Here is a 25,568-nt window from a genome sequence, read left to right as displayed (position 1 = left end):
TTTAGCAGAGAAACACCGGTCTGAGGCTTCTCTGCATCGTACAAGACCGTGAGAGCTGCAAATGGGAAGAAGCAGTCGGTGCCGCTCGCTAGCTAGCTTTGGGCAGCAGCACAGCAGATGGAGCCAAGATTCACAATGGTAACTACACAGTCGACATGCAACTGAATTATCCTTCCGGGCCCAGGCTTGGTTAAAATCCACAATAGGCAGTGCGAGAAGTCTCATATAGGCGATTTTTTTCCGGGCCGGGACTGTCAGTTCTTGCTCTAAGTAAGGCTGTGGTTTGCCCACTGTATAGGAAGTGTCCAGTGCTGAGAGATTGGGTTGATGGTGTAAGCTTTCCAAATCTCTTTCGTAGGATATTTTCTTAACCTGTGTATTCACTGTTCTTTTCCATGCGGTTACTGGAATATTTAAATTGTGCACATTTTGAGCATCTATTTCTAGCGATTCTATGGCTACTGCCATCTGACCCTACCGTGGAGATCCTCCTTCTTCAAAGATTGTTTTAATATGCATTTTCAGGGAGGTTACTGGAGCACGCAGGGTGCTAATATAGTATTTTAGAACATCCCCTAAGCAGCTGATGTCCGGACGGGTGAGACCCAGCTCCAGCCTTACTCTTGCTTTCCTGGCCTGTCGTGGAAGTTCTAGCACCTTCTTAAAGGCAGAAATTTGGTGGTTTATGAGGAACTTAGTGAAGGCTCCAGGGAAGGCTAGGTGGCCGTAGTTAAGAGAGGGGACTAATTTTGCTTTTAAAACTTTCAAGATGGGTCCGGCAGTCGGACTCTGTTGACGTCGATTGAGATTTCTCAAGCTGTGTATGATACCGGCCCCCTTACTCCTTAGATGTTTCAGATGGGCTGTGGGTTTGGCCCCGTCCGATAACCTGAGACCCAAATAGTTTTAACTTCTACATGTTCTGATTTGCAGGTCACCTAGGCGCCATTGTGCTATCTTCTTGCGGTGGTACTTCCCAAAGATGATTATCATGGTCTTCTCTTGGTTCACCAAGAGATTGTTCTTTTGGTTAAACCTATACAGAGCTTCTAAGGCTTCCTGTAGGCCTGTCCTAGTGTGATCCATTATGACTATGTCGTCAGCGTATTGGAGAATTTGGAGTTGCTCATTCCCCAGCATTGGTGTTAATAGATTTGCCCCCTCCAGGGCTTTGCCCAGGTCGGCTGTGTAGAGATTAAAAAGTAGAGGGGCAAGAACGCATCCTTGTTTAAGACCGTTATTAGTTGGAACCATAGTTGTTGCAGACGATTGACTGGTTTTGATACAAACCCAGGTCCCCTCATGAAGGGCGATTATTGCCATTAACAGCTTTTGAGAAGCGCCCCAGGAGTCCAGTTTTTCCCACAGCTTCCCGCGATCAACTCGGTCGAAGGCTGCACTGTAGTCAACAAAACAGCAAAACAGGGGTAATTGTGATGGCTGGGTTGCACGGAGTGACAGGTGTCCCAGTGCTAAGATGTTATCTATGGTAGAACTTTGGGGCCTGAAACCGGATTGGAAGAAGGGGAGGATGTTACTATCCTTTGCCCAGGTTTCTAGTTCTTTCAACAGAATTCCGGCATATGCCTTCGCTTCTATGTCTAATAGGGCGACGAGCCGGTAGTTTTCAGGTTTCGTGCGGTCCCCTTTTTTAAGTGTCCAATGTTTTCCTCTGTAATCTTAATGTAAAATAGAATCTCTGAGGCAGCAAGCAGTGATTTCACAATTTCGCTATACTGTACTACGCTAATAACATGGAATATGACGTTTGCACTGTAGTAATGAATATGCTTTTATTGGTGCACCTGTCCACATAACATGTTTAATTGGGTCACATATCCCCCACTAACATTGTATAAATGTATAATTATTTAGGATTTACATGTGTGGACACTTAACTCGTGTTTTTCCCATCGTCTGAGTTTTTGTGTTGCAGCCAGTATTGACTCTTACCTTTTTTTTATACTAAACCATCACATCTCAGAATTGTGCTAGTAAATGTCATTGTTTTTTGTACGGAAACAAGTTTTAATGAGGATGAATCTCTCCCTCAGGAATGAGCACGAAGGCAGTCGGTGGTAATAAACCTTAGTGACCCCAGGCACTAATGAAACCTATTATGCCTAAGCAGCAATGAGCATAAGTAGGCCAATAGTGAATAACGTGCATTACAATCTTGGTTAAGTAGAATAATCCTCAGGAAATTCACATTTTGGATTGCGGATAAAAACTGGAAGCCACTTAAATTTCCTCGCTAAGGTTCTTAATTTTAAATTCCGAGCACATTGATCAAAAAGGACAAATAATGTCGCTAAAAAACTATTTCTTCCCATCTGAAGTGCATTAGGAATATTTTTTGTCTGCTACAGCGAAAACGGCTGAATGGAATTACACTAAACTTGTTATGATGTACCCAGAATAGATCCTTTTATTGGTTTGTTGGCCATTGAGTCGTTTTTGAGTTATTACTATTTAAAAAATGCTTTGTCGGCTTCCAGTGGTTCACCTTTGAAGCCTTTACCCACATACAGCAGTCTCGAGATCTGGGATATCTTAAGGATTTTTGGGGCCCTGGGCCAAACGTATTTTGGGGCCCCCTGTTCGGAGCAGCTTTGAATTTATGATCCAGTTTCAGCTCTTTATGCCCTCTTTGGCCATGTCACTGACAGTGCACAGACACACTGGTCCAAATTCTAAATGTGTTTGCCTCTAATATTTAGGGATAGTGTTGTGTGTTTTCAATATTGTAACACAACAGCAGCTCCCTAATATTACTACAAATAATCTCCGTGACACCCTTCCATTTCTCATATGTGAGGCCCTATTGTGATTTGAAAAAGCTTTTTATGGATGTTGCATGAAACAAACACTTTTTCTGCAAAATATCTGTGATAGATTCTCACAAATCACCCACATTTTAAATAAATTAAACGAAAATGGTGTTTAAAACCATCTGTTTAAGAATTATTTAAGGTCATCAGGTCAGGACTCTGCAGAACAGAGCAAACTATCAGTGGCTCCCCTGAAAGGCTGGTACCCTGGGCCAGAGTCCACTTTGGTCATACCTTAAAACACCTCTGCTTGAGATGCATGACATGGACTATGGCTCAGTACCCCTGGCAACAGAGGCTACTGCACTCATGCGCCCTGGCATTTTGCACAGCACTAAGCCTGGGCAAAGCACTACTCTACGCTCGCGTAGTTTGCGAAGTTTGCGCTACTTCACACTACGTGAATTGCACGTAGCACAGTGCAAACACGCGTAGCGGTAATTTTTTGCTTGCTCGCGGCCCTCAACGTCAAGTTGGCGACCGCGAGCAAGCAAAATGACATCCCGGCAAGACTTTTTCCTCGTTCGCGATCAGCAACATCAAGTTGCCGATTGCGAGCGTGGAAAATAAACCTCCTGGCGAGATTCTCAACGCGGGGAGGTCAGGTTTCTCAGTGCTAGTGGTCGCATATGCTCGCGACCGCTCGCGATGAGAAACTACCAGTCCGCGTTGAGAAAGCTGCAGCTCGAGTAAAAATCTACTCGAGCGGCAGAAAACTACAGCTCGCACTGTGCAAGATGCCGTTTTCAATGATTGCACAGTGCCGGATGCTTGTCCGCATCTTGCCCAGTGCGAACAGGGTACTACGCAGTTCGCGAAGTGCTACGCGTAGCTCGCGTAGTGCAAAGTTCACTTTGCGTAGCTACACGTAGCGCTCCTTTGCGAACTACACCCAGTTCTCATGGTTCCAGATTCCGCGCTGTGCAGCCTTAGGCTGTTAACAGCTGACCCTGGGAACAAACACTAGTGGTTGCAGCACAAAATCGAAAATCAAAAGTTGAAGTACTAGCCTAAAATGTAACATTAAATCTCACCCTAACATCATATTTTGAAAGGTGGAAATATGTGAATGAGAGTCTAGGAAGACTAGATAATTCACTTAGTTTATGAAACATATTTCAGTGTAATTACCCGGTTAATTGGATGTAAAAGAATGAAAACACACTAAAACTCACTGTGTTGTAGCTTCTTATAGGGTTGAGGTAGGTCTCATTCGAATTCTGTCCAATGCAGGAAAGCATGTTCTGCAGCGCTCCTGCCTCTTTTGATTGGCTCATGTGATATCTCTCCACGTTGACCAGATGAGCAACAACATGGATGGCTACAGGAAAGAGAACAAGAGATTTCACTGCAGGGAAAATGTTAGGTGACGTGTTTTTCAACCACTTTAGTGTGTGTTGCTCACAATCCGCAAACAATTATATAAGTAATACTGGGGTTCTGAAAGCAAGAACCCCCAACGGGGAGAAGATCATGCTGTATCAATATGTACTATATATTTGTCCAACCCTAATCCTTCAACTTTTCTTAAAATGTAACCTCGAGTGAATGTGCAACTTGTATATTTGTAACTCTAACCTCTAGTATCTGTAGTAGACTTTTGCACTTACTACCATTCTTACGTGAATTTAGAGTTTTTCGGGTTTTATGTAACTCATGTGCTCTGAAGTCCTTATGTAATATAACTGGTCCTATTGTAAAGTGCTCTGCTAGCTTCGGGTAAAGTTTGCGCTATATGATAAAACGCATTAAATAAAATAAATAAACAATTCCTGGTGAAAGGAGATGGCGCTTCTTCCCAGACAGGCTCTGTGATCTTTATATTAAACCATCATTACCAAGAGGAAGAATCGTTGACAAACAGGATGTACATCGATGATGTTGCACCACTGGTGTGAAAGCAATGCTTTGCTTATGGAACAGCACAGAACCTGGTTGGTTACAATTGCCTCTTTGAAAATAACTCCGTGAGGCTGTGGGGCCTGAGTCTATCAAGAATACCATAGGTGTCATGTTTGCCTGCAGGCGAAAGGCAACCCCACTCAAGAAAGCTCTCTGACATTTACCACCATGAGTAAAACGAGGGAATTATTCACATGCATTCATTTGCTGCTTTGTAGTGACATGTGATGCTCACAGCAGCCTCAAGGAACTAGCAAAATTCCCCAAATGGAGCACGAGGTTGCACAAAAAATTGCACTACAAAATCCCCATAACAAGGAAAAACATTACTTGTCTGCAAAAAAGTATTTAAAATGCATGCAACTCAGAGTAGAGGAAAGCAAAGTCGGATCCATATAATTTTGACCTGAATTAGAAAGCAAATAAATGATTACACACCCCCAAGACCCTAAAAATACCACACATTCATAATGTGCAAGCTGTGATAACTGTTGACATCCCTTACATAGTTCATCAATAATGAATAAAGTATGCGCTGCTAAATAACAATCAAGAAAGTCGGCAATAGAATTCAATAGAGTGAAAACGCTTTAATAAGTTCCAAAGTCTTGATATTAAAAAGGAGGGAATAATGTGCATTGTAGATTTCCACCTACAATTTTCAGACACCAGTGGAGGCTGGTAATCTTTGAAAGTCGTGAGGCAAAACATTATTCTGATGCAATACGCAGGCGCCATTTATTAGGTGTATGTGATTTAAGAGAAAACGATTTCATGGAATACCATTACTGAGAAACCATTTAGTCTAAACGATTTAAATGGAAATTTTCAGGATAAATGGCATTTACCATTCATAGAAACCAATTTGTCTTTTACTTCGAAATTTGCTTCTGCATACTATTTTTTTGATGTGTAAATGGAATGGTTGCATGTCTTATTTTCAGAAAAATGTTTGGCGAAGGTATTTATTCCAATCCTTTATGTCAGGGGACATTATTTCAGATTTATATATTTTACATTGCAAACAACTACTTTAGATGCTTTTAATTAGCTGAACCCTCACCATAGCTAACATACATCCATTGTTGCCCCTTAAAAATGCCTTCCCATGCATAAATACCACCTATCCCTGCATATGGCTAGGTCCAAACTGGAATGGCATGGTGAGCAAAAAAACGATGGATTTAGGCCCAGATCTCTGTACTGGGGTGAATGTATGACATTGTTCTGCATTCTGTCCATCAACAGTTCTTTTTGCATTTACCACCTATCCCTGAACATTAACCTCCACCTATCCCTGAACCCTAAAAGCCCTTCCTAACCGTAAACTCCACCCATCCCTTAACCCTAAAAACTTCTCACCACACCAAAACTCCACCCATCCCATAACCCTTAAAGCCCTCTATACTGCTAACTCTACCCATCTCGTAAGCTAAAACTCTCCAACTACTCCTAAACTCCACCCATTCTTTAAAAAAAAAAAAAACTTTATTGGCATACGGGGATATCACACAATCAATTTGGACCATGAAGGTGTCCATGAACTAGTTTCCCTCGTCCCTCCCTCCCCCAACCCTGCTTATATAGTTAATCCAAATTACAATACTAGTTCGAAATTTTCCGATGTGTCCAGGTAAGAGCAAAAGGAGGGACTAAGAGTTACACACATTCCCCAGAAATATAACTGGAGCACACAACGATATTCAAAAAAGTACACATTTGACTTCAACCATGAGTGAGCCATACAGGAGGGAAGACCATGTGCATCAGCTAAATAATACCCATGCCGATATAAAACAGTTTTTAAACTCCCCCACCCCAACCTGCTTTCGTGTTAGGGCAGCACAGTAAATAATGAGGCAAGATATTTTCGTTATGCTCAGATGTTGCAGCCCTCCATCACCTCTAGGATTCCTCGTATTCACACACTCTGGGTAAGGGGTGTCAACTCGTCAGTCGCTCCCTCCAATCAGGGCGCCTCATGCGGCTCCCTTATCTCAGATAGCATAGATGCTCAGGGCAGCAAATCATCCTCAAGTTTTTCATCCCTTCACACATGTCGCATTCGCACCTCCCCAGCAGTCGCCCACTCACAGACATCCCTCAACCATGCCTCGTACCTGGAAGGTCTCCCGAGGCTTCGCCGGGAGCAACGGTGTTTCTTTTACTTCCCTGACGTCTTGTTTTAATTGACTTGTGCCTACCTGCGCATTTCGCTCAGCGCTCAGGAACCAGCGCCAGCAACTTCCTGGCTGCCCCTTCGCCTGCTTTCACGACCCAGACAGCCAGACCGCCTCCGCTGATCGCCCCCTCCTTGCCTCGCGTGGGGAGTGGGACGGGCGGCCAGTACACCTTGGGCGGGTCTGGGCTGGGCGTGCACTACTCTGGCTCCTCCCCCCCTGGCTAACGGCTCAAAAGGCTGACAGTGGGCTACCTGTAGTGATTGCAGATCTCCCGAGGCTTCGCCGGGAGCAACGGTGTTTCTTTTACTTCCCTGACGTCTTGTTTTAATTGACTTGTGCCTACCTGCGCATTTCGCTCAGCGCTCAGGAACCAGCGCCAGCAACTTCCTGGCTGCCCCTTCGCCTGCTTTCACGACCCAGACAGCCAGACCGCCTCCGCTGATCGCCCCCTCCTTGCCTCGCGTGGGGAGTGGGACGGGCGGCCAGTACACCTTGGGCGGGTCTGGGCTGGGCGTGCACTACTCTGGCTCCTCCACCCCCTGCCACGCCCCACTCAAAACTCCCCCCACATGTGTCCCTATATAATCACTTCCCCTCACCGACGGCGCAGCGGGCGGGCGCAGCGGGCGCGACGAAGGCGCGCCGAAGTTGCGCCTAAGTTAAGCCCGTCTGCGCCCGCCCGCGGCCGACCGGGGCCAGGGGCACAATACCCTGCCCAAATCATTTCTTACACTCCTTCCCAGCTTCACAGGCTACAGGGTCCGTGGGTTCTATCTGCCTCCATACACTCACGGATATCCCAGCTAGATTTATCCCCTCCTTTTCACTGTTCCTGTTCATTCACTTCTCCTATCCCGGTCCCCCCTTCCACAGAAGCCGTCAATACTGCCCCAGTTAAGACCCTTAAGGCGTATTATCTGAATACCAGATCGGCGGTGGCTCATTCACATGAACTATCAGTGTTGTTAGATCATTATGCACCAGATCTTCTCCTTTTAACCGAGACATGGTTCTGTGATGACTCCCTACCCACCTTGCTAGCTACATTGCCCGCCCCCTACTATGCACTTCGGGCCGATCGTTCATCCGGCAGAACGGGGGGTGGCGTCGCGGTCATTGCCCGTTCTGATCTTCCATTTCAACGGCTCTCTCTCCCCGATATTGCCACCACAGAGTATCTTGCTATTCGAACCACGTCCACATCCCCCCCTCTCACTTGTCTTCTCATTTATCGACCTCCCCAGTCGCCTCTACGATTTCTCCCTGATTTCCAGGAGGTGTTAGCCACCCTCTCTGTCAATAACTCTTCAGTGTTATTACTGGGTGATTTTAATTTCTGGCCCTCCGACCCAGCAGAGTGTTCATCTTCTAGAGAGTTTTCAGACACACTTTTATCTCTTAATTTTGTTTTTCACGTATCTTCCCCAACTCACGTCAAGGGGCATATCTTGGACCAGATTTGGTCCTTGAACTGCCCTGTCGACTCCCTTCTTATCTCCCCTTGCACTTGGTCTGATCATCACCTGATTTCTTTTGTTCTTCCTATCAGCTCTCCAGTTAGGGCCCCCCTTCCTAATAATGTCTGGGTCCGCTCGTGGAGTAGAGTTGACCCGGCGAACTTATCAGCTCTTTTAAGTGCTTCCTATCCCGTCTTACACGGGCTTTCCACCTCGGCTCAGGTTAATAGCATTGAACAATGGCTCTCCTCAGCCAGTGAGTCCACTGCCCCCTTGAAACGTCTGACTTCCAAGCGAGAGAAAGATGCCAACCTGTGGTTCACCGATGACTTGAAAACCATCAAGTTATCGGTACGCCGTGCTGAGAGGGCCTGGAGGAGAAACTATTGTCCCATCTTAAGAGCTGATTTTACCACCCTTTTAGCTCAATATAAGAATGCCATCTTGGCCGCTAAAACGGCCTATTTCTCCTCCAAGATCCTCACAGCCGAGAACCAATCTAGGGAAATTTTCTCGATTGTTCAGAACCTAGCCTTTTCAGATCGTACCTCTCTTAAGCCCTCTCCTTCCCTTGCCCTTTGTCACTCTCTGAACAGCTTTTTCATTGATAAAATTGCTGCCATTAAAGCTAATATCCCTGCACCTTCCCCGTCTTTTGTGGATCCTCAGTGCCCTCCTTCCCAAGGACAATTAAACTCTCTCCCTCTTCTGACCAAGGAATCCTTCACATCCTTAATCCCCCTTGTAAAATCTGGCTCTCCCCTTGACACCTGTCCCGCTCAAATACTTCGTCACATTTACATTTCTTGCCCTGATCCTCCCCTTCACTTACTAAACAGTTCACTCTCTCAGGGGGTTGTTCCCAACCCCTTGAAATCAGCTATTATTTTACCCATTTTAAAAAAACCTGGCGCAGACCCCTCGATCCCAGCCAACTTTCGCCCCATTTCTCTCCTACCATTTTTGGCTAAGGTGCTCGAGCGCCATGTCACCAGGTCTCTGAGCACCTTTGTGGATGAAAATGGGGTATTGGCTGCCCGCCAGGCCGGTTTTCGCCCCGCACACTCTACGGAGTCCGTAGCTCTTTCGGTCCTTGACAACCTCAGGGAGGGGAGGGACACCAATCAATTCCAGGCACTGGTCCTCCTCGATCTCTCTGCCGCCTTCGACACGGTGGATCATACCATCTTACTTTCCCGTGTCGCGGCGGCGGGGATCGGGGGTACGGCCCTGGTTTGGTTGTCCTCCTTCCTGAGGGACCGCACCCAGGCAGTTCGCCTGGGTGACTTCACTGCGGACTTTCGGAAAGTTCCGTGCGGGGTCCCCCAAGGCTCCTCCCTTTCACCTCTTCTGTTTAATCTTTACATTTCTCCCCTCATTTTTTCTTTACAACAAATGGAGGTCTCCGTATATAACTATGCGGATGACCTCCAACTTGTTTTTAATCTGTCCTCTTCTTCTGCCTCTATCTTTAATTTCCAGTCCATTATGATTTTCATCAGGGACTGGATGGACTTCAACCACCTGAAACTCAACCCTGATAAGACCGAGTTGGTGTTGACGGGTGGTTGTTCCAGTCCCTGGTCTTCACTCTTTTGGCCCCCTTCCCTTGGTCCCTCTCCGGTCCCCTCTACTTCGGTCAAAACCCTTGGTATTAAACTCAACTCTCACCTTACCCTTCACTCCCAGGTTAGTTTTGTGGTCTCTTCCTCTTTTCTGTCTCTTCGCACCATCCGCAGGGTCTCTCGATTTTTCACCTTTGAGGCCTTGAAGTTGATCGTACTTGCGATGGTCATCTCCCGCCTGGATTATGGCAACGCCCTATATGCAGGTATACCTGCATATAGTCTCAGGCGGTTGCAGATGATCCAAAACCAGGCGGCTCGGCTGGTCTTTAACCTTCCTAAATCCTCACATGTCACCCCCCTTCTGAAACTTTTACATTGGCTTCCGGTTCGGGAACGTATCCAATTCAAGCTTGCATCTATCACTTACCAGGCTCGATTAGGTACGGCCCCTGCATTCATCTCTTCGGAGATTATCCCCTACTTGCCAACTAGGGAGCTCCGATCTTCTTCCCAATCCCTCCTGATAGTTCCCCGGTTTCGCCGGAAAAAGTGGGGGGGCTCAAAATTTGCGACCCTTGCCCCAACCCTTTGGAACTCATTACCCCTTGATCTCAGATCCCTAACCCCATATTCCCAGTTTCGAAAGAAACTTAAAGCCTACTTCTTCAGCAAAATTTTCATTTAATCCTCTGTTACCCGACCTCCCCTCCTTGTCTATTGAGGAGATCTGCTAGTTACAGCGCCATGAAACCGCTGGTGTAAGAGCGCTATATAAGAATTTTTAAACTCAAACTCAAACTCAAGGTGTAGGGCTAAGCTACTTAAACACAATACGCCTCTTGGCCAACACGAGACACAACTTGACAAACTTTCTGCTCAACCTACTTTTCGTAGGGAAGGGTACCAATCCAAGCAACACCTGTCTAGTCTCCATTTGGATACTCCACCTGAAGCCCCACTGAGTCGAGTAAGTATTTGTTGCCAATACGAAGTCAGGGATGATATTAAATCTCACAAAGATAAATTGTAGGCTTGAATGACTTTAATTGAACAGCACGGCAGACATCAATCAATCAATCAGTGACACTTATAAAGCGCGCTACCTACCCGTAGGGTCTCAAGGCGCTGGGGGGGGGGGGGGGGGGGGGGGGCGCTACTGCTCGAACAGCCAGGTCTTCAGCTTCTTCCTGAAGGAGAGGTGGTCTTCGGTCAGGCGCAGGTCGGGAGGGAGGGAGTTCCAGGTCTTGGCGGCCAGGTAGGAGAAGGACCGTCCTCCTGTAGTCGCTCTTCGGATGCGGGGGACGGCGGCGAGGGCGTGGTTGGCTGATCGGAGGTGTCGTTTGGGAGCGTAGAAGTTGACTCGGCTGTTGAGGTAGCTCGGGCCTTGGTCGTGTAGGGCTTTGTGTGCGTGGGTGAGGAGGCGGAAGGTGATTCTTTTGTTGACGGGGAGCCAGTGAAGGTCTCTCAGATGTCCGGAGATGTGGCTGGTTCGTGGGATGTCGAGGATGAGTCTGGCTGAGGCGTTCTGGATCCGCTGGAGTCTCTTCTGGAGCTTGGCGGTGGTACCGGCGTAGAGGGCGTTGCCGTAGTCCAGTCGGCTGGTGACGAGGGCCTGGGTGACGGTCTTCCTGGTCTCGGTGGGGATCCACCAGAAGATCTTCCGTAGCATGCGTAGGATGTTGAAGCACGCCGAGGAGACGTTGTTGACTTGCCTGGTCATGGAGAGGGAGGAGTCCAGGATGAAGCCCAGGTTGCGTGCTTGGTCTGTCGGTTTGGGTGCGGTGCCCAGGGCGGGAGGCCACCAGGAGTCGTCCCAGGCGGAGGGTGAGGAGCCCAGGATGAGGACCTCCGTCTTGTCCGAGTTCAGTTTCAAGCGGCTGGTCGTCATCCACTCGGCTACCTCTTTCATCCCTTCGTGCAGGTTGGCTCTGGCGGCGGCGGGGTCGTTGGTCAGGGAGAGGATCAGCTGGGTGTCGTCGGCGTAGGAGATTATGCTGAGGTTGTGTTTGCGTACGATGGCCGCGAGGGGGCTCATGTAGACGTTGAAGAGGGTGGGGCTCAGAGATGATCCTTGGGGGACGCCGCAGATGACTTCGGAGGCCTCTGACTTGTACGGTGGTAGGCGGACTCTCTGTGTTCTTCCGTCGAGGAAGGAGATGATCCATTCCAGCGCCTTGTCCTGGATTCCGATGTTGCTGAGGCGCCGTACTAGGGTGCGGTGGCAGACCGTGTCGAATGCCGCGGAGAGGTCTAGGAGGATGAGGGCCGCTGTTTCTCCATTGTCCATCAGGGCTCGGATGTCATCGGTGGCGGCGATGAGGGCGGTCTCGGTGCTGTGATTGGCTCGGAAGCCGGACTGTGAGGGGTTGAGGGATCCGTTCGTCTCGAGGAAGGCGGCCATCTGCTTGTTGACGGTCTTCTCGATGACTTTGGCTGGAAACGGGAGGAGCGAGATGGGGCGGTAGTTCTTGAGGTCGGTGGGGTCCGCTGTTGGTTTCTTGAGTAGAGCACTGAGTTCGGCGTGTTTCCAGCTCTCAGGGAAGATGGTGGTGTCGAAGGATGTGTTGATGATGTCTCGCAAGTGGGGTGCGATGACAGCGTCGGCCTTGTTGAAGACGTGGTGAGGGCAGGGGTCGGTCGGTGATCCGGAGTGGATGGAGTTCATCGTGCGGATGGTGTCTTCGGTGCTGATCGGGGTCCAGGCGTGGAGGGTGGTGGTGGGGGGTGGTTGTTCGGTCATGGTGTGCGTTGGTTGGTTGTTGAAGCTGTTGTGTATGTCCGCGATCTTATTGTGGAAGTATGAAGCGAGGGAGTTGCAGAGGTCTTGCGATGGGGTGATGTCGTTGTTTCCTGCGCTGGGGTTGGAAAGCTCTTTCACGATGTTGAAGAGTTCCTTGCAGTTGTGTGCGTTGTTGTCCAACCGGTCCTTGAATGCTGTTTTCTTGGCGGCGCGGATCAGCTGGTGGTGTTTCCGGGTGGCAAGTTTGAAGGAGGTCCTGTTGTCCGGTGTCGGTTCCCTTCTCCAGACTTTCTCGAGGGCTCGGCAGTTCTTCTTGGAGCTCTTGAGTTCGTCGGTGAACCATGGGGCCTTCTTGCTGCCGGGTCTGCTAGGCGGGGTCCTCAGTGGGGCGAGTTCGTCCGCGCAGTTGCTGATCCACTTCGTGAGGTTGTCGGCGGCCTGGCTGGGGTTCGCTGAGCTGGCAGGAGGGTGCTGGCTCAGGGAGGTGGCGAGCTGGTCTGCTGTGATCCGGTTCCAGCTTCTGCGGGCGGCCTGTTGCTGGTGTTGGTGGGTCGTCGTTCTCTTGAAGGTGAAGTGGACGCAGCTGTGGTCCGTCCATTGAAGCTCTGTGGCGTGGCTGAAGTCGATGTCTGTGCAGGAAGAGAAGACTGCGTCGAGTGTGTGTCCGGCGAGGTGGGTGGGGGTGGACACCAGTTGCTTGAGTCCAAGGTTGGCGAGGTTGTCGAGCAGGGTGCTGGTGTTGCGGTCGTTGTTGTTCTCCAGATGGAAGTTGAGGTCTCCCAGGAGGATGTAGTCAGCGGAGGGGAGGGCATGCGGGCTGACGAAGTCGGCGATGTCCTCGCTGAATTGTGTGCGTGGTCCAGGGGGTCGGTAGATCAGGGTGCCTCTGAGGGTGGTGTTCGGGTTGGTGTGGATCTGGAAATGCAGGTGTTCGGCGCTGGTCAGGGTGTTGTCGGTGCTGGTCGTCGTGAGACGGATGGTGTTCCTGTGGATGATGGCGATGCCTCCTCCCATCTGGTTGGCGTTTCGGTCCCTCCGGACGATCTTGTAGCCCTCTGGGATAGCGATGGCGATGTCGGGAGCTGAAGAGGCGTTCATCCAGGTCTCCGTGAGGAAGGCAACGTCAGGGGCTGTGGCGTCTAGAAGGTTCCAGAGTTCGATGGCGTGTCTGTGGACGGAGCGGGTGTTGAGCAGGATGCACTTGAGGTGGGTGCTGCTGGTGTTCGACTTGGCGGGTGCTGGTGCGAGGCTGGTCCGGATGCAGGAGAACTTGCAGGCGTGGCAGCTGAAAGGTCCGTGGGTACGTCGTGGAGTGGCTTGATGGCATTCTGGGAGTCGGCCGGTGTTGAGTGCGGTGAGGGTGGCGGCGGAGTACGTCAGGCGGGTCGGTCGGGGTCCTCGTGGGCCAGGGGTCCTGGCACTGGGCGCGGTCCAGGCGCGGACGGGCGCAGACGGGCTTACCTTTGGCGCACAATCGGCGCGCCCGCTGCGCGTGGCCGCTGCGCGTTCGCACGGTCGCCATTTAAGGCGAAGTGCGCGGGTGGGCGGAGCAGCTGGGAGGCGGGAGCGGGGAGGGTACAGAATAGAAAAAGGGGCGGGGAAAAGCGGCGGTGGCGGGAAGGGAGAGCGGAGGGCGGCGAGGTAGGCGGACAACAAGGAAGGAAAACCAAAACACAGGCACAACGAAATAAATAAAAACAGGCACAAATTACAGTAAAAACAAAGCAAAAGCAACAACAACGGAGGCAGCCGGCAGCCGGCAACGAGGCAGGCAGCGAGGCAGAGGGCAGGCAAGGGGCACACGCAGCAGCTGGTGGCCGTGCGGCGCGGGGGTGTCCCACAAGTGGGTCACACTCACCTGCGTCGCACGGTCGCCATTTAAGGCCAAGTGCGCGGGTGGGCGGAGCAGCTGGGAGGCGGGAGCGGGGAGGGTACAGAATAGAAAAAGGGGCGGGGAAAAGCGGCGGTGGCGGGAAGGGAGAGCGGAGGGCGGCGAGGTAGGTGGACAACAAGGAAGGAAAACCAAAACACAGGCACAACGAAATAAATAAAAACAGGCACAAATTACAGTAAAAACAAGGCAAAAGCAACAACAACGGAGGCAGCCGGCAGCCGGCAACGAGGCAGGCAGCGAGGCAGAGGGCAGGCAAGGGGCACACGCAGCAGCTGGTGGCCGTGCGGCGCGGGGGTGTCCCACAAGTGGGTCACACTCACCTGCGTCGCACGGTCGCCATTTAAGGCCAAGTGCGCGGGTGGGCGGAGCAGCTGGGAGGCGGGAGCGGGGAGGGTACAGAATAGAAAAAGGGGCGGGGAAAAGCGGCGGTGGCGGGAAGGGAGAGCGGAGGGCGGCGAGGTAGGCGGACAACAAGGAAGGAAAACCAAAACACAGGCACAACGAAATAAATAAAAACAGGCACAAATTACAGTAAAAACAAAACAAAAGCAACAACAACGGAGGCAGCCGGCAGCCGGCAACGAGGCAGGCAGCGAGGCAGAGGGCAGGCAAGGGGCACACGCAGCAGCTGGTGGCCGTGCGGCGCGGGGGTGTGCCACAAGTGGGTCACACTCACCTGCGTCGCACGGTCGCCATTTAAGGCCAAGTGCGCGGGTGGGCGGAGCAGCTGGGAGGCGGGATCGGGGAGGGTACAGAATAGAAAAAGGGGCGGGGAAAAGCGGCGGTGGCGGGAAGGGAGAGCGGAGGGCGGCGAGGTAGGCGGACAACAAGGAAGGAAAACCAAAACACAGGCACAACGAAATAAATAAAAACAGGCACAAATTACAGTAAAAACAAGGCAAGACATCCACCCAGCTCCAGACTCCTAGACCAACTGAGTCTCTTACTGGCAGTGTACATCATCATTTCTACACTAGAACTTAGAACATAGCCTGAAAGCAAACAAAGCGCATGCCACTGATGAAGTCAAGTTAATATTCAAATGACCACAATATAGGTTACAACACATCCCCCTCCTTTGAACAAAACAAAAACAAAAAAAACAAAATGAAACAAATAAAATAACAGAAAGTAAAAAAAACAAATGCACAAGGAAGAAACAAACAAAACACAATGTAAGAAACTAAATATAGTCATTCAATTTCTTAGGAAAATATTTTACACGGCTTGAGGTTCTAACCTTAAAACCACCAGAATTATTTGCCCCCGCATTGCTAGATTCACAAAAAGTACCAGCATTGTACTCATGGACACGGTGCGTATCACCAGAAACCTGATTGGATAAACTTCTGCTTACACTGGGTGGACACTTTGCAACTCTTCTGACATTCCAGACCTTCCCATCCTGAGTAGCTACAGAATTCTTGAAAACCCTTTTGATTTGTATAGCTTTACCAAATTTACTAGCCCCCTTGCAGAGAATACCAGGCTTACGGATCCTAACTAGGCCTGGGCAAAAATTTCGTTCCGTTCGCGGAAATTGCGATAATTTGACATTTTTGCGTTCCGCGGAGAGCGCGAAAATGTCAAAAATTCCGGTTTCCGCAGCTTGGCGATAATTTGTTTCTTGCTCGCGCTGTAAAATGATACATTCTCGCGCGCGCGCGATCGCCTTACCTGAATCCCTGCGTTCGCCGACAAGTTTTCTTGATCCGGTCGCGTTCTCCATGAGATGTTGTATTGTTTTTAGCCATTTGCGCTGTCTCGCGACAGTTCGCGCCCGCAGTGACGTCATGCGTCGCGCGATCACGTCTTTCTTCTCGCGATCATGCACCGCGAGAACAACTCAAAACAAGATGGCCGCGCCCGCAAGCAACCACATGGGTAAGTTGGCGACCCGCAACCATGCAGAAAATCTCGCGAACATGCCGGAAAAAAACTTCCGCATCTTCGCGATATTTCTGCTTGTTTGCGATAATTTTAAACATTCTCGCGATAATTTGCGAAGGTTAATTCCGCAAATTCCGCCCACCCCTAATCCTAACCCAATCACCAACTACAAATGATGGTGTTTGTGTTTTCCACTTTTTATCAAACCAAGAACAAGTTTTTTGTTGTTTGTTCGTCACTCTCAAGGAAATGTCATCAATACCTACACTGTTTGAGTCTAGTTTCATGCACTTCTCTCTAAACCACCATGGACAGATCTTTGAGGCTGGCTCTCTCCCTTTCAACAATTTGAACGGACTAACCTCAGTTGTAGTATGAGGAGTGATCCTGTATAGCCATCATTTTTCTCTAACTCTGTTTAACCAATCCTCTCCAAACTTTACCGAATCAACAACAAACTCCTTCAAAACTCTGTTGAACCTTTCAACCTGACCATTTTCATGCGGCCCATACAGAGACGTGAAAATATGCTTTATACCACATTCACCAACAAAATTCCTCATCTCTGAAGACTTAAACTGCACCCCGTTGTCGGTGACAAGGTAAGACGGGCAACCTTCACGTGCAAACGTTTCTTTTAAGAAATTTAACACAATTTCTGTTGTTATTCTATTCACAAACTTTACTTCCGGCCATTTTGAATGGTAATCAACCAACCCTAAAGCAAACCTACATTTTTCAGGAAGCATATTAAAAGGACCTGAAATATCGAAAGCTAACTTTTGCCAAGGTACTTTTGGCCATTCCACCATTCTTAAAGGTGGAGTCTTAATGCTCAACATTCTTTCACTAGACACACAAAACTCACATTCTCTGACTAAGCAATCAATGAACCTGTCAATGCCTGGCCACCAAAAAAAATTCCTAACCAGACGTTTCATGGAAGAAATTCCAGGATGTGTTTTGTGTGCAATTTTAAGAATAACCTCCCGCATTCCTTTAGGAGGAATACATTTAGAATTCTTGGAAATAAAGTCTCCCTCCACTTCAAGTTCATCTGCAAATTTGAAAAAAGACAATATCTCAGATCTGATCTGACGCTTGTTAGGCCAACCTTCCATCACAAATTTTTTGACCTCCAACAAATCTTCGTCCTTAACCACACATTCTTTCCAAAACTCCTCACTAATGTCCTGAAATTGTGCAGGGATAATATCATTAATATTAAGCACAAAATCAACCTCTTTTAACACATTTACACCACTAGGACCACATGGTAACCTTGACAAAAAATAAGCTGTAACATTCTTCTTCCCTGGCACATACTCTGTCTTGAAGTTGTACTCTTGAAGCCTAGAAGAAAGCCTAGCAATTCTAGCGGTGGAATTCCACCCTCCACCAGATGAAAGAATGTTGACTAAAGGCTTATGATCCGTTCTTAACGTGAACTTGTTACCCCACACATACAGTTTAAAATGTTCGATGCCCCACACACACGCAAGTAATTCTCTCTCAATAACTGCGTACTTTCTCTCTGACTCATTGAGTGTTCTTGAAGCAAAGGCCACATTCCACTCTTCCCTTTCGTGCCTCTGCGATAGTACACCCCCAATACCATACAAACTTGCATCAACAGTGATAATGCATTCTTTCTTAACACAAAATGGCCTCAAAGTGGGTGCCTGCACTATTTCTTGCTTAATGTTCTCAAACGCTCTTTGTTGGATACTACTCCAAATATAATCTGCATTCTTCCTAAGTAACACTCTCAACGGTTCCATTTTGTTTGTAAAATTACTAACAAACTTACTATAGTACTCGTACATACCAGCAAAACTCAATAACTGTTCCTTGTTTGTGGGTGCTGGAGCATTGATAATGGCGTCCACATTGGATTTCTTTGGGACAACACCATTGTCTGATAAAGTATGCCCTAAATACTCTACTGATCTCTTGTACAATTTACATTTACTTTCTTTGAGAGTGAGACCGTTCTTTTCCAACCTACTGCAGACTTCTTTAAGATGACAATCATGTTCTTCATCATTTTTTGAAAAAATCAAGATATCATCCTGAAAACACTTAACAAAATGATCAATATCGCTAAAAACTCTAAACATCACCCTTTGAAAAACAGAAGCTGCTGAAGCTAAACCAAACGGCATCCTGGTGTAACGAAACAGACCTTGTGGGGTAATGAATGCCGTTAGATTTTTTGACTCTTCAGACAGACAGATCTGATGGTATGCAGACCGCAGATCCAAAGTTGAAAATACATTTGCTCCTTCCAACATAGACACCATCTCGTTTATATTTGGAAGAGGATGGCAATCAATCACTATGTTAGAATTAAGCGATCTGAGAGCAACACATACCCTCAAATTCTTATCAGCCTTGCGTACTAAAACAATGGGTGAAACCCATTCTGAAGACTCGATTTCTTCAATAATGCCCTCATCCGTGAGTTGTTTCAACATTTCTCTGAGCTCATCTCTAACATTAATGGGTACCCCTCCTAATTTTTGTACAACCGGACGTGCATTAGATTTTAGGATGATTTTGTGTTCGAAATCTTTAAGTTTTCCCAATTTATCACAGAACACCTTCTCAAATTTGTTTACCAACTTTCCCATTCTGACATTAGAGTCCAAAACAGCAATGTTCCCTATCTCACATTTGTCCCCTAAAATGACCGGATCTGCAGCTCGTGGGTTTAGCATAATGCCTAGCTTCCACTGATCACGCCATCCTAACACATTTACACCCTTCACAGCGATGTATAGCTTAATCTCTGCAACTCTGCCCTTGAACTGTAAGGAGAGATTAAAATAACCTTCCATATCAATTCTTGTACCGTCAAAGCTTTCAGCAATAACATCGTTTGCATGTAGCACTTTCCCAAAGCATACGTTTTGCAATTTATCCATGAAGTAGTCTCTCGAAATTATAGTCCATGGCGATCCTGAATCGGCCATAAGGTGAAGCTCGACACCCAATACCTCGACTTTACATTTTGGAGCCTCCAAAAGCATTTCCTTCTCTTCTCCTAAACCTCTATTAACCATGGAAACAATAAATCCTCTTTCACTCTCATTGTTAACACAATTCTCTTCCTTCCCTTCCTCACTATGAACCATTTCTGTACCACTAATGGTCGAGATTGAACCAGACGCAGATGTTGATGGACTATTTTTCCTAAAATCTCTGCACATGGTACTAAAATGGCCCATCCTTCCACACTTCCTACACTGTCTATTAATAGCCGGACATCCTGCAAAAGATGCAAAATGTGACCTACTCCCACATCTAAAACACATATTTTGTCCTCCCATGTTCACATTACTTCTAAACGAACTCCCACCATTGTATCTATTGTTTATAACTCTCTTTTGAGCAACTTCCATTTTGTCTTTTTTAAACTGCGTACTGCTTCCTGAATTACTTTTTAAAGCACACGCTTCTTCCACACATTCACCCTTCTTAGTACTTTGCCTAATGGTTTGCATCCAACTTTCTGATTGTTCCACTGCTTTCGCATTAGCTATTGCTTCTTACAAGCTAGGATCCCCCATCACCCACAAAATTTCTTGGACTTTCTTGTTTTTCACATGCACAATAAGTTGATCTCTAATCATTTCGCCCGCCATTGCCCCAAACTTGCAATGGACACATAAGGATCTTAGAGACGTTAAAAAGTCATCAAAGGATTCCTCCTCCTTCTGCGCCCTCGTATAGAACTTAAACCTGTTCAAGGCAATACTTGTTGTTGGCTTGAAACGCTTTTCTAGTCTCTGTAGTGCCTCATTATACACATTCAAATTCTCTTCTCCCACTTGTGCCGTAATTTGTGGAAGCGCTCTAAAATGTCTTGGCCTTCTGATCCTAAGCAATGTAGTAGGATGCTTTTTTTCCTCTCTGCCCCCATCCGTTCTCCATCAATTGCCTTCATATAAGTCAAAAGCTCCTCTTTCCACCTTGACCATGGTAGGGGTGGATCTCCCTTACTTTGCAAAAACTTTGCAGGAGGATCGAACTGCATTTTATCCAACTACACTTGAAATTGCCGAAAAATGCCCTACTAACAAACTGGGCTTACAACATGGAAGGATAAACAAAATAATTCTAAGCTTTCCTCCTTTGAGCTTTGAAATGTACTTCCTTTGTAACTAAGTAAGGTACATCCTCTTGTATACTTCGGTTAATGTCAGATGGAACTAATCTCAGTTTAACCTTGGGCCGAAATTTCAATTTAATGTTTAAAAGTTAGATGTATTCCCACCTTGTACTGTTCCTTTCTTCCTCTCATAAATATCTTCCGCGCACAGTCCAGACTGCTTACAGATCCGATGACTGCTCACTAAGACAACACGACTGTTTTCCTATTCGCGTTTCTCTTCATTTTACGCGCGTAGCACTTCCTCGCTCTTTCCGTCACTCGGCAACGCTCAGCTGATCATCACGCTCCACACGTCACAGTGCGTTCCACGTACTGACGCTCCTGAGGTACGCTCCTTCACGTACCATTCTCTTCCGCTTACCTACTGTGGTGCTTGGATACGCCGAACGTTCCACCGGAAAGTTCTTTCCTCGTAAGGTGCGTTGGCAAATTATTATTTTTTAAATTGAAATAACTTTACTCTTCTGATTTCGCCTCTTCCATCGAAAATCTTGCCACAGTATATCTTCTCTCTTCCTTTCAAGCGCTCCTCTTCCAAAACGATATTCTTTGCTTCTTTTCCTTAAATGAGTTTTCTTTCGTGGATTCTTCTACTGTCCGTTCCCGTGCCTTCTCTGACTGGAGAGACTGTAACTCGTCGCCAATATTAAATCTCACAAAGATAAATTGTAGGCTTGAATGACTTTAATTGAACAGCACGGCAGACATCCTCCCAGCTCCAGACTCCTAGACCAACTGAGTCTCTTACTGGCAGTGTACATCATCAGTTCTACACTAGAACTTAGAACATAGCCTGAAAGCAAACAAAGCGCATGCCACTGATGAAGTCAAGTTAACATTCAAATGACCACAATATAGGTTACAACAGAAGTCAGGGATGAACATGTCCACACCATGTGGATAAAATCTGCTGTTGAGGCTTTACAATGTGGGCATTCCTCTGGGTGTTTGGGGTAAATCATATGTAGTGTCTGTGGCGTAAGGTAGGTCTGGTGGACAAAGTTATATTGGAGAAGTTTAAAGTGTGCCTTGGAACTGACCATTCGGACGCCCTCATTAACCTTCGCCCAGACCTTAGCGGACAAGGGTTCCTCCAATAGGGTGTCGCATATTTCTGTGTAGGGGCTCCACTTGCTGTAAGTTGTCGTGCAGGACATGATAAAGTTAAGACACCAATCGGCGTCGGCGACCCTGGGCCATGTACAACATGACCACTGATGTAGCACAAATTACACTTTTAATTTGTATGGGTGCATCATAATCACAAATAGTTCGTACCCACATATATTCTTTTTTTATTAATCTGGGACAGTAGAACGAGAACTGTAATAACTTGGATTGTGGTGTATTAGGGATGTTTTCATATAAATGTGAAGTAATTAATGAAGAATTCACACATGTTTATCTGAAATCATTAACATGTAAAATTAGCACCTGCTGCTGACAATTATTCACGTATTTCATGTTCTTATGTAACGTGCTAATTTAGAAAAGCAGAGTAAAAGTGTTCATTTTATGTGAAATTTCTGTAGGCCTGTTTGCTATTCTCTTATGTTGGCCGATCTCTGTAGGCCTGAAATGCATTTTTCCTGGGAGCTCTCGCATTAGATTTAATAGCCGAATTTCATGTGCATGTTGGGTTTGTTCTTTCCCACGTTTCTGTTGCCGGTGGAAAATTCATTTTTGTTAGCTAGAATAATGTCTTTGTTTTAGGAGCTAGGCTCAGGGAGAAGAGCATACTTTGAGCGTTGATGCTGATAACGGAGAACTGTTGTATTTTCTCATCAGAGCAAGCCTGGGAATCAAGGTCATTTCGCCAAGGCCTAGGAGCATTGCTGCCCAATGAAAAATCACCTACAAGGAGGTGGCTTGACTGGATAGTGTGATGCTGCAATGCATCTTGGGATACTACCTGTGGTATTGAGGATGTATGATGTAACAACGCGTACCATTACAACGCGGTATGTTACATCGCGGTTTGAATAACGCAAGTCGTTACATCGACTTGCGTTGGAGGGCGCTGGACATAGGAATAGTGTGAATTACTATTCCAACTCCAGTCTACGTACAGTAGGGAAGGTGTTGGAAAGTAATTCACACTATTCCTTATCCTACAGCGCCCTCCAGTGCAAGTCGGTGTAACGACTTGCGTTGTTAAAACCACGATGTAACCATACCGCGTTGTAATGGTTGCGTGGTAAAGGATGTTTCCCGGTATTGATGAATTGAAGTTAGGGAAAGTTTCCGAGGGACTTCTGCCTTGCCTTGAGAAAGAGAGCATCTTAGAACGAGCTCTGCAGCTTTATTCTTCTTGATCCATCTAATGTGAAGAGACTTCTTAGGACGACTTCACACGCTGACACCTCAATGAATCTTGCAGTGGGAAATGCTATTTAGGGAAATCACACTAGTGATAGTGCAGGGACAGATTAATGCTTTATGCCCACGAACTTCAAATGAAGGGGAATCTCGACGTCTGCTCTGTTATTTTCTGTATCCTGATTCTCAAACTCATCATCCTGTGCATGTTACACCGCCTTAACTTTATCCGTAGTTTTGGCTTTGTATTAGTACCAATGTTTTCTACACTCTCACTTTGAGGTTCCTGTTGTCCAAATGGTTTTGGCTTTGTAATAAACTAACTAAACTTAACTGGTAGTCAGTGATTCTTAGGAGTCGTGGTAAATTGAAACTGAAATGTTTGATTGGCTAACGATTTCTGTCCCCTCCACGCTTTCACGTTGACAAAAAGTACCATTGACCTGAGGTTCCATAGCAGATCTAGAACCTGGAACCCAGTTCCTTCACCATTAATACATTGGACTTGAGAGGCGCTGCTGGAAAGGATGGCCATAACTCTTGAGCAGTGCATGAAATTTTCATCTATTGCAAATTTTGTCCAGTACCCAAGGCAAAGGAAGCTGTCGCCTTGGCCTGTGTGATAAAACTTTGGTCAATGTACAGGCCGGCCATTAAATTGCTGCCCCCATTTTTCCAACGCTGAACCAACATGGATTCAGCAATGCATGAGAAAGGTTCCACTGCCCATAAAGGTGTATATGGTGCGTAAGGAGCCTGTCGGACAACCCTCTCCCACATGATCACAGCGTGCTGTATGTTATAGGGACATAATGCGGGGGTGCGGGACCCAGGCATCAGAAGAATCGGTAAAGGCCTCCCATCATGTATGCCAAAAGATGCCGCTTCTCCCAATTATTGTCATTGTCCAACCAATTAATTGAATGTTGCAGCTGGGCTGCCATATAATAAAATCCAGATGGAGAATTTCAATTCCCCCCTGACTGCACGTTCTTTGCAAAGTCCAACCCGCCTACATCTGGACCCCGAAGGAGATCTACCACCAAACTGTCTAGTGTACAGAAATAGTGCCTACGGAACTCGTAAAAAGTGTTTTCCATGGCGTAGAGTCAGTGCAGTAAAATTATAATTGCAGTGCTCCAGAAGGGCCTCCCGTATTTTGCACCATTCTGATAGCTTATGAGGGGCTGAGGTAAGTACCACCTCTACCTTGCCCAGCTTAGTCTCATGGGTTTTGATGTTGCTTTCTAACTGACATAGAACCCCATAGGATGTCTTCATACACACCCCCTGAAGAACAAACTTCATAGCCTCCAATGGAGCGCCCGAGGGAACGCTGACCACCAGTTTTCCTTAAAATAGTGTCCCAATGCATCAGTGACTGTCACCACAAAGAGGCGGGTGGGGTCCCCCTGGGGCTTCCGTGCAAAGACGCCATAGGGGTATCGCTGGTCGGCCAGTTGTACCACCAAGGCCGGCAAATTGTCTGACAGATATCAGGTAAGATAGGTGACATCCACCACCGTGGATACCAGATCAGCAGAAATAAAATAATAATCTAAGCGGCTGAATGTACCTGTTGCTGGGGCGTGGCAAGAAAACACACATCACCAGGGATGGCACTCGCGCCAGACATCACACAGGTGTAAACATCCAGTAAGTCCCGGAGTGCCCCAGTGAGTTGGGTTTAGTATGGGCTTGATGGGGTTCCCGGTCCAACATCCCATCCATAACACTGTTGAAATCCCCTGCAAGGATCACCGCCGCACCCAGATAGAGGGCTGCCGCCAACATGAGTGTAGGGAAAACATTTGGACAGTCAGCATTGGGAGCTGAGACATTATTAAAACAAATCTAACAACCCTAGAGTGTTCCATGGACAACAATGTATCATCCTGCTGGGTCTACAACATGGTGTAGGTGTTAAAAGGGGATCCCCGTAGCTACCACGACCAGCGACCCATGTGCACACCAAATAGGAGGTAGTATAAATTTGTCCTCTCCATCGCATCCGCAGACAAGGGATGCAATCACCCAGACATGCGTTTCTTGCAGAAACGCAACAGCTACTCTATAGCGCTTCAGATAGGCAAACACTCTTGTACGTTTTTATGAGGTGGCTATGCCTCGGACATTCCGAGAGATCAACTTTTTTACGGCGGCAGCTATTTCTCATAAACCATCCATACACCCCTCCTCACGTGTGCAACTCCGACACCCACACAGCACCAGTAGGTGAACCCAGTCAGAAATCCAGGCATGGCCATTTTACACAGAGGCAGAACTAACATCCTAATACAAACCAGAACATGTAAAGAACACCCCACCCACAACTCACCCCTCCCCATGGGTAGTATCACCATCCCACCCCATCCACGCTTAGACAAGCTGGAGGCCAGCGGAAACCACCCCACACCTCAACATTAAAAAGGAAAAAGAGAAAGATTAAAGACAGCACCCCCCCCCCACCCACAGCCCTCTGCCTCTGGGGACCAGGCCCTCCCACCAACACAGGTCACGTATTCATGAAGGCGGGACCACCCACGCACCCTTACAATGGTGCACAAATTACCAAATTTCTTAGCGGATGGATCACTAGGGCGAGCA

The 25,568-nt window shown here is 47.4% G+C and overlaps 1 protein-coding gene across 4 annotated transcripts in view; it reads right to left on the bottom strand.

Moving 5' to 3' along the window:
• The window catches only part of NOX3 (NADPH oxidase 3), a 777,582-nt gene that overhangs the window by 429,525 nt on the left and 322,489 nt on the right, over positions 1-25,568 (bottom strand). For all 4 annotated transcript variants that reach the window (XM_085611433.1, XM_085611430.1, XM_085611432.1 and 1 more), the window contains one exon: positions 4,007-4,152. In XM_085611433.1, coding sequence (XP_085467559.1) covers positions 4,007-4,152 — 146 coding nt within the window. The remainder of the gene's footprint in view (positions 1-4,006; positions 4,153-25,568) is intronic.

This window comes from Triturus cristatus, chromosome 6, assembly GCF_964204655.1.
Source record: "Triturus cristatus chromosome 6, aTriCri1.1, whole genome shotgun sequence".
In the NCBI taxonomy this organism is placed as follows: Eukaryota; Metazoa; Chordata; class Amphibia; order Caudata; family Salamandridae; genus Triturus; species Triturus cristatus.
The sequence above is the reverse complement of the archived record's forward strand: the minus strand, read 5'-3'. Positions and strand labels throughout refer to the sequence as shown.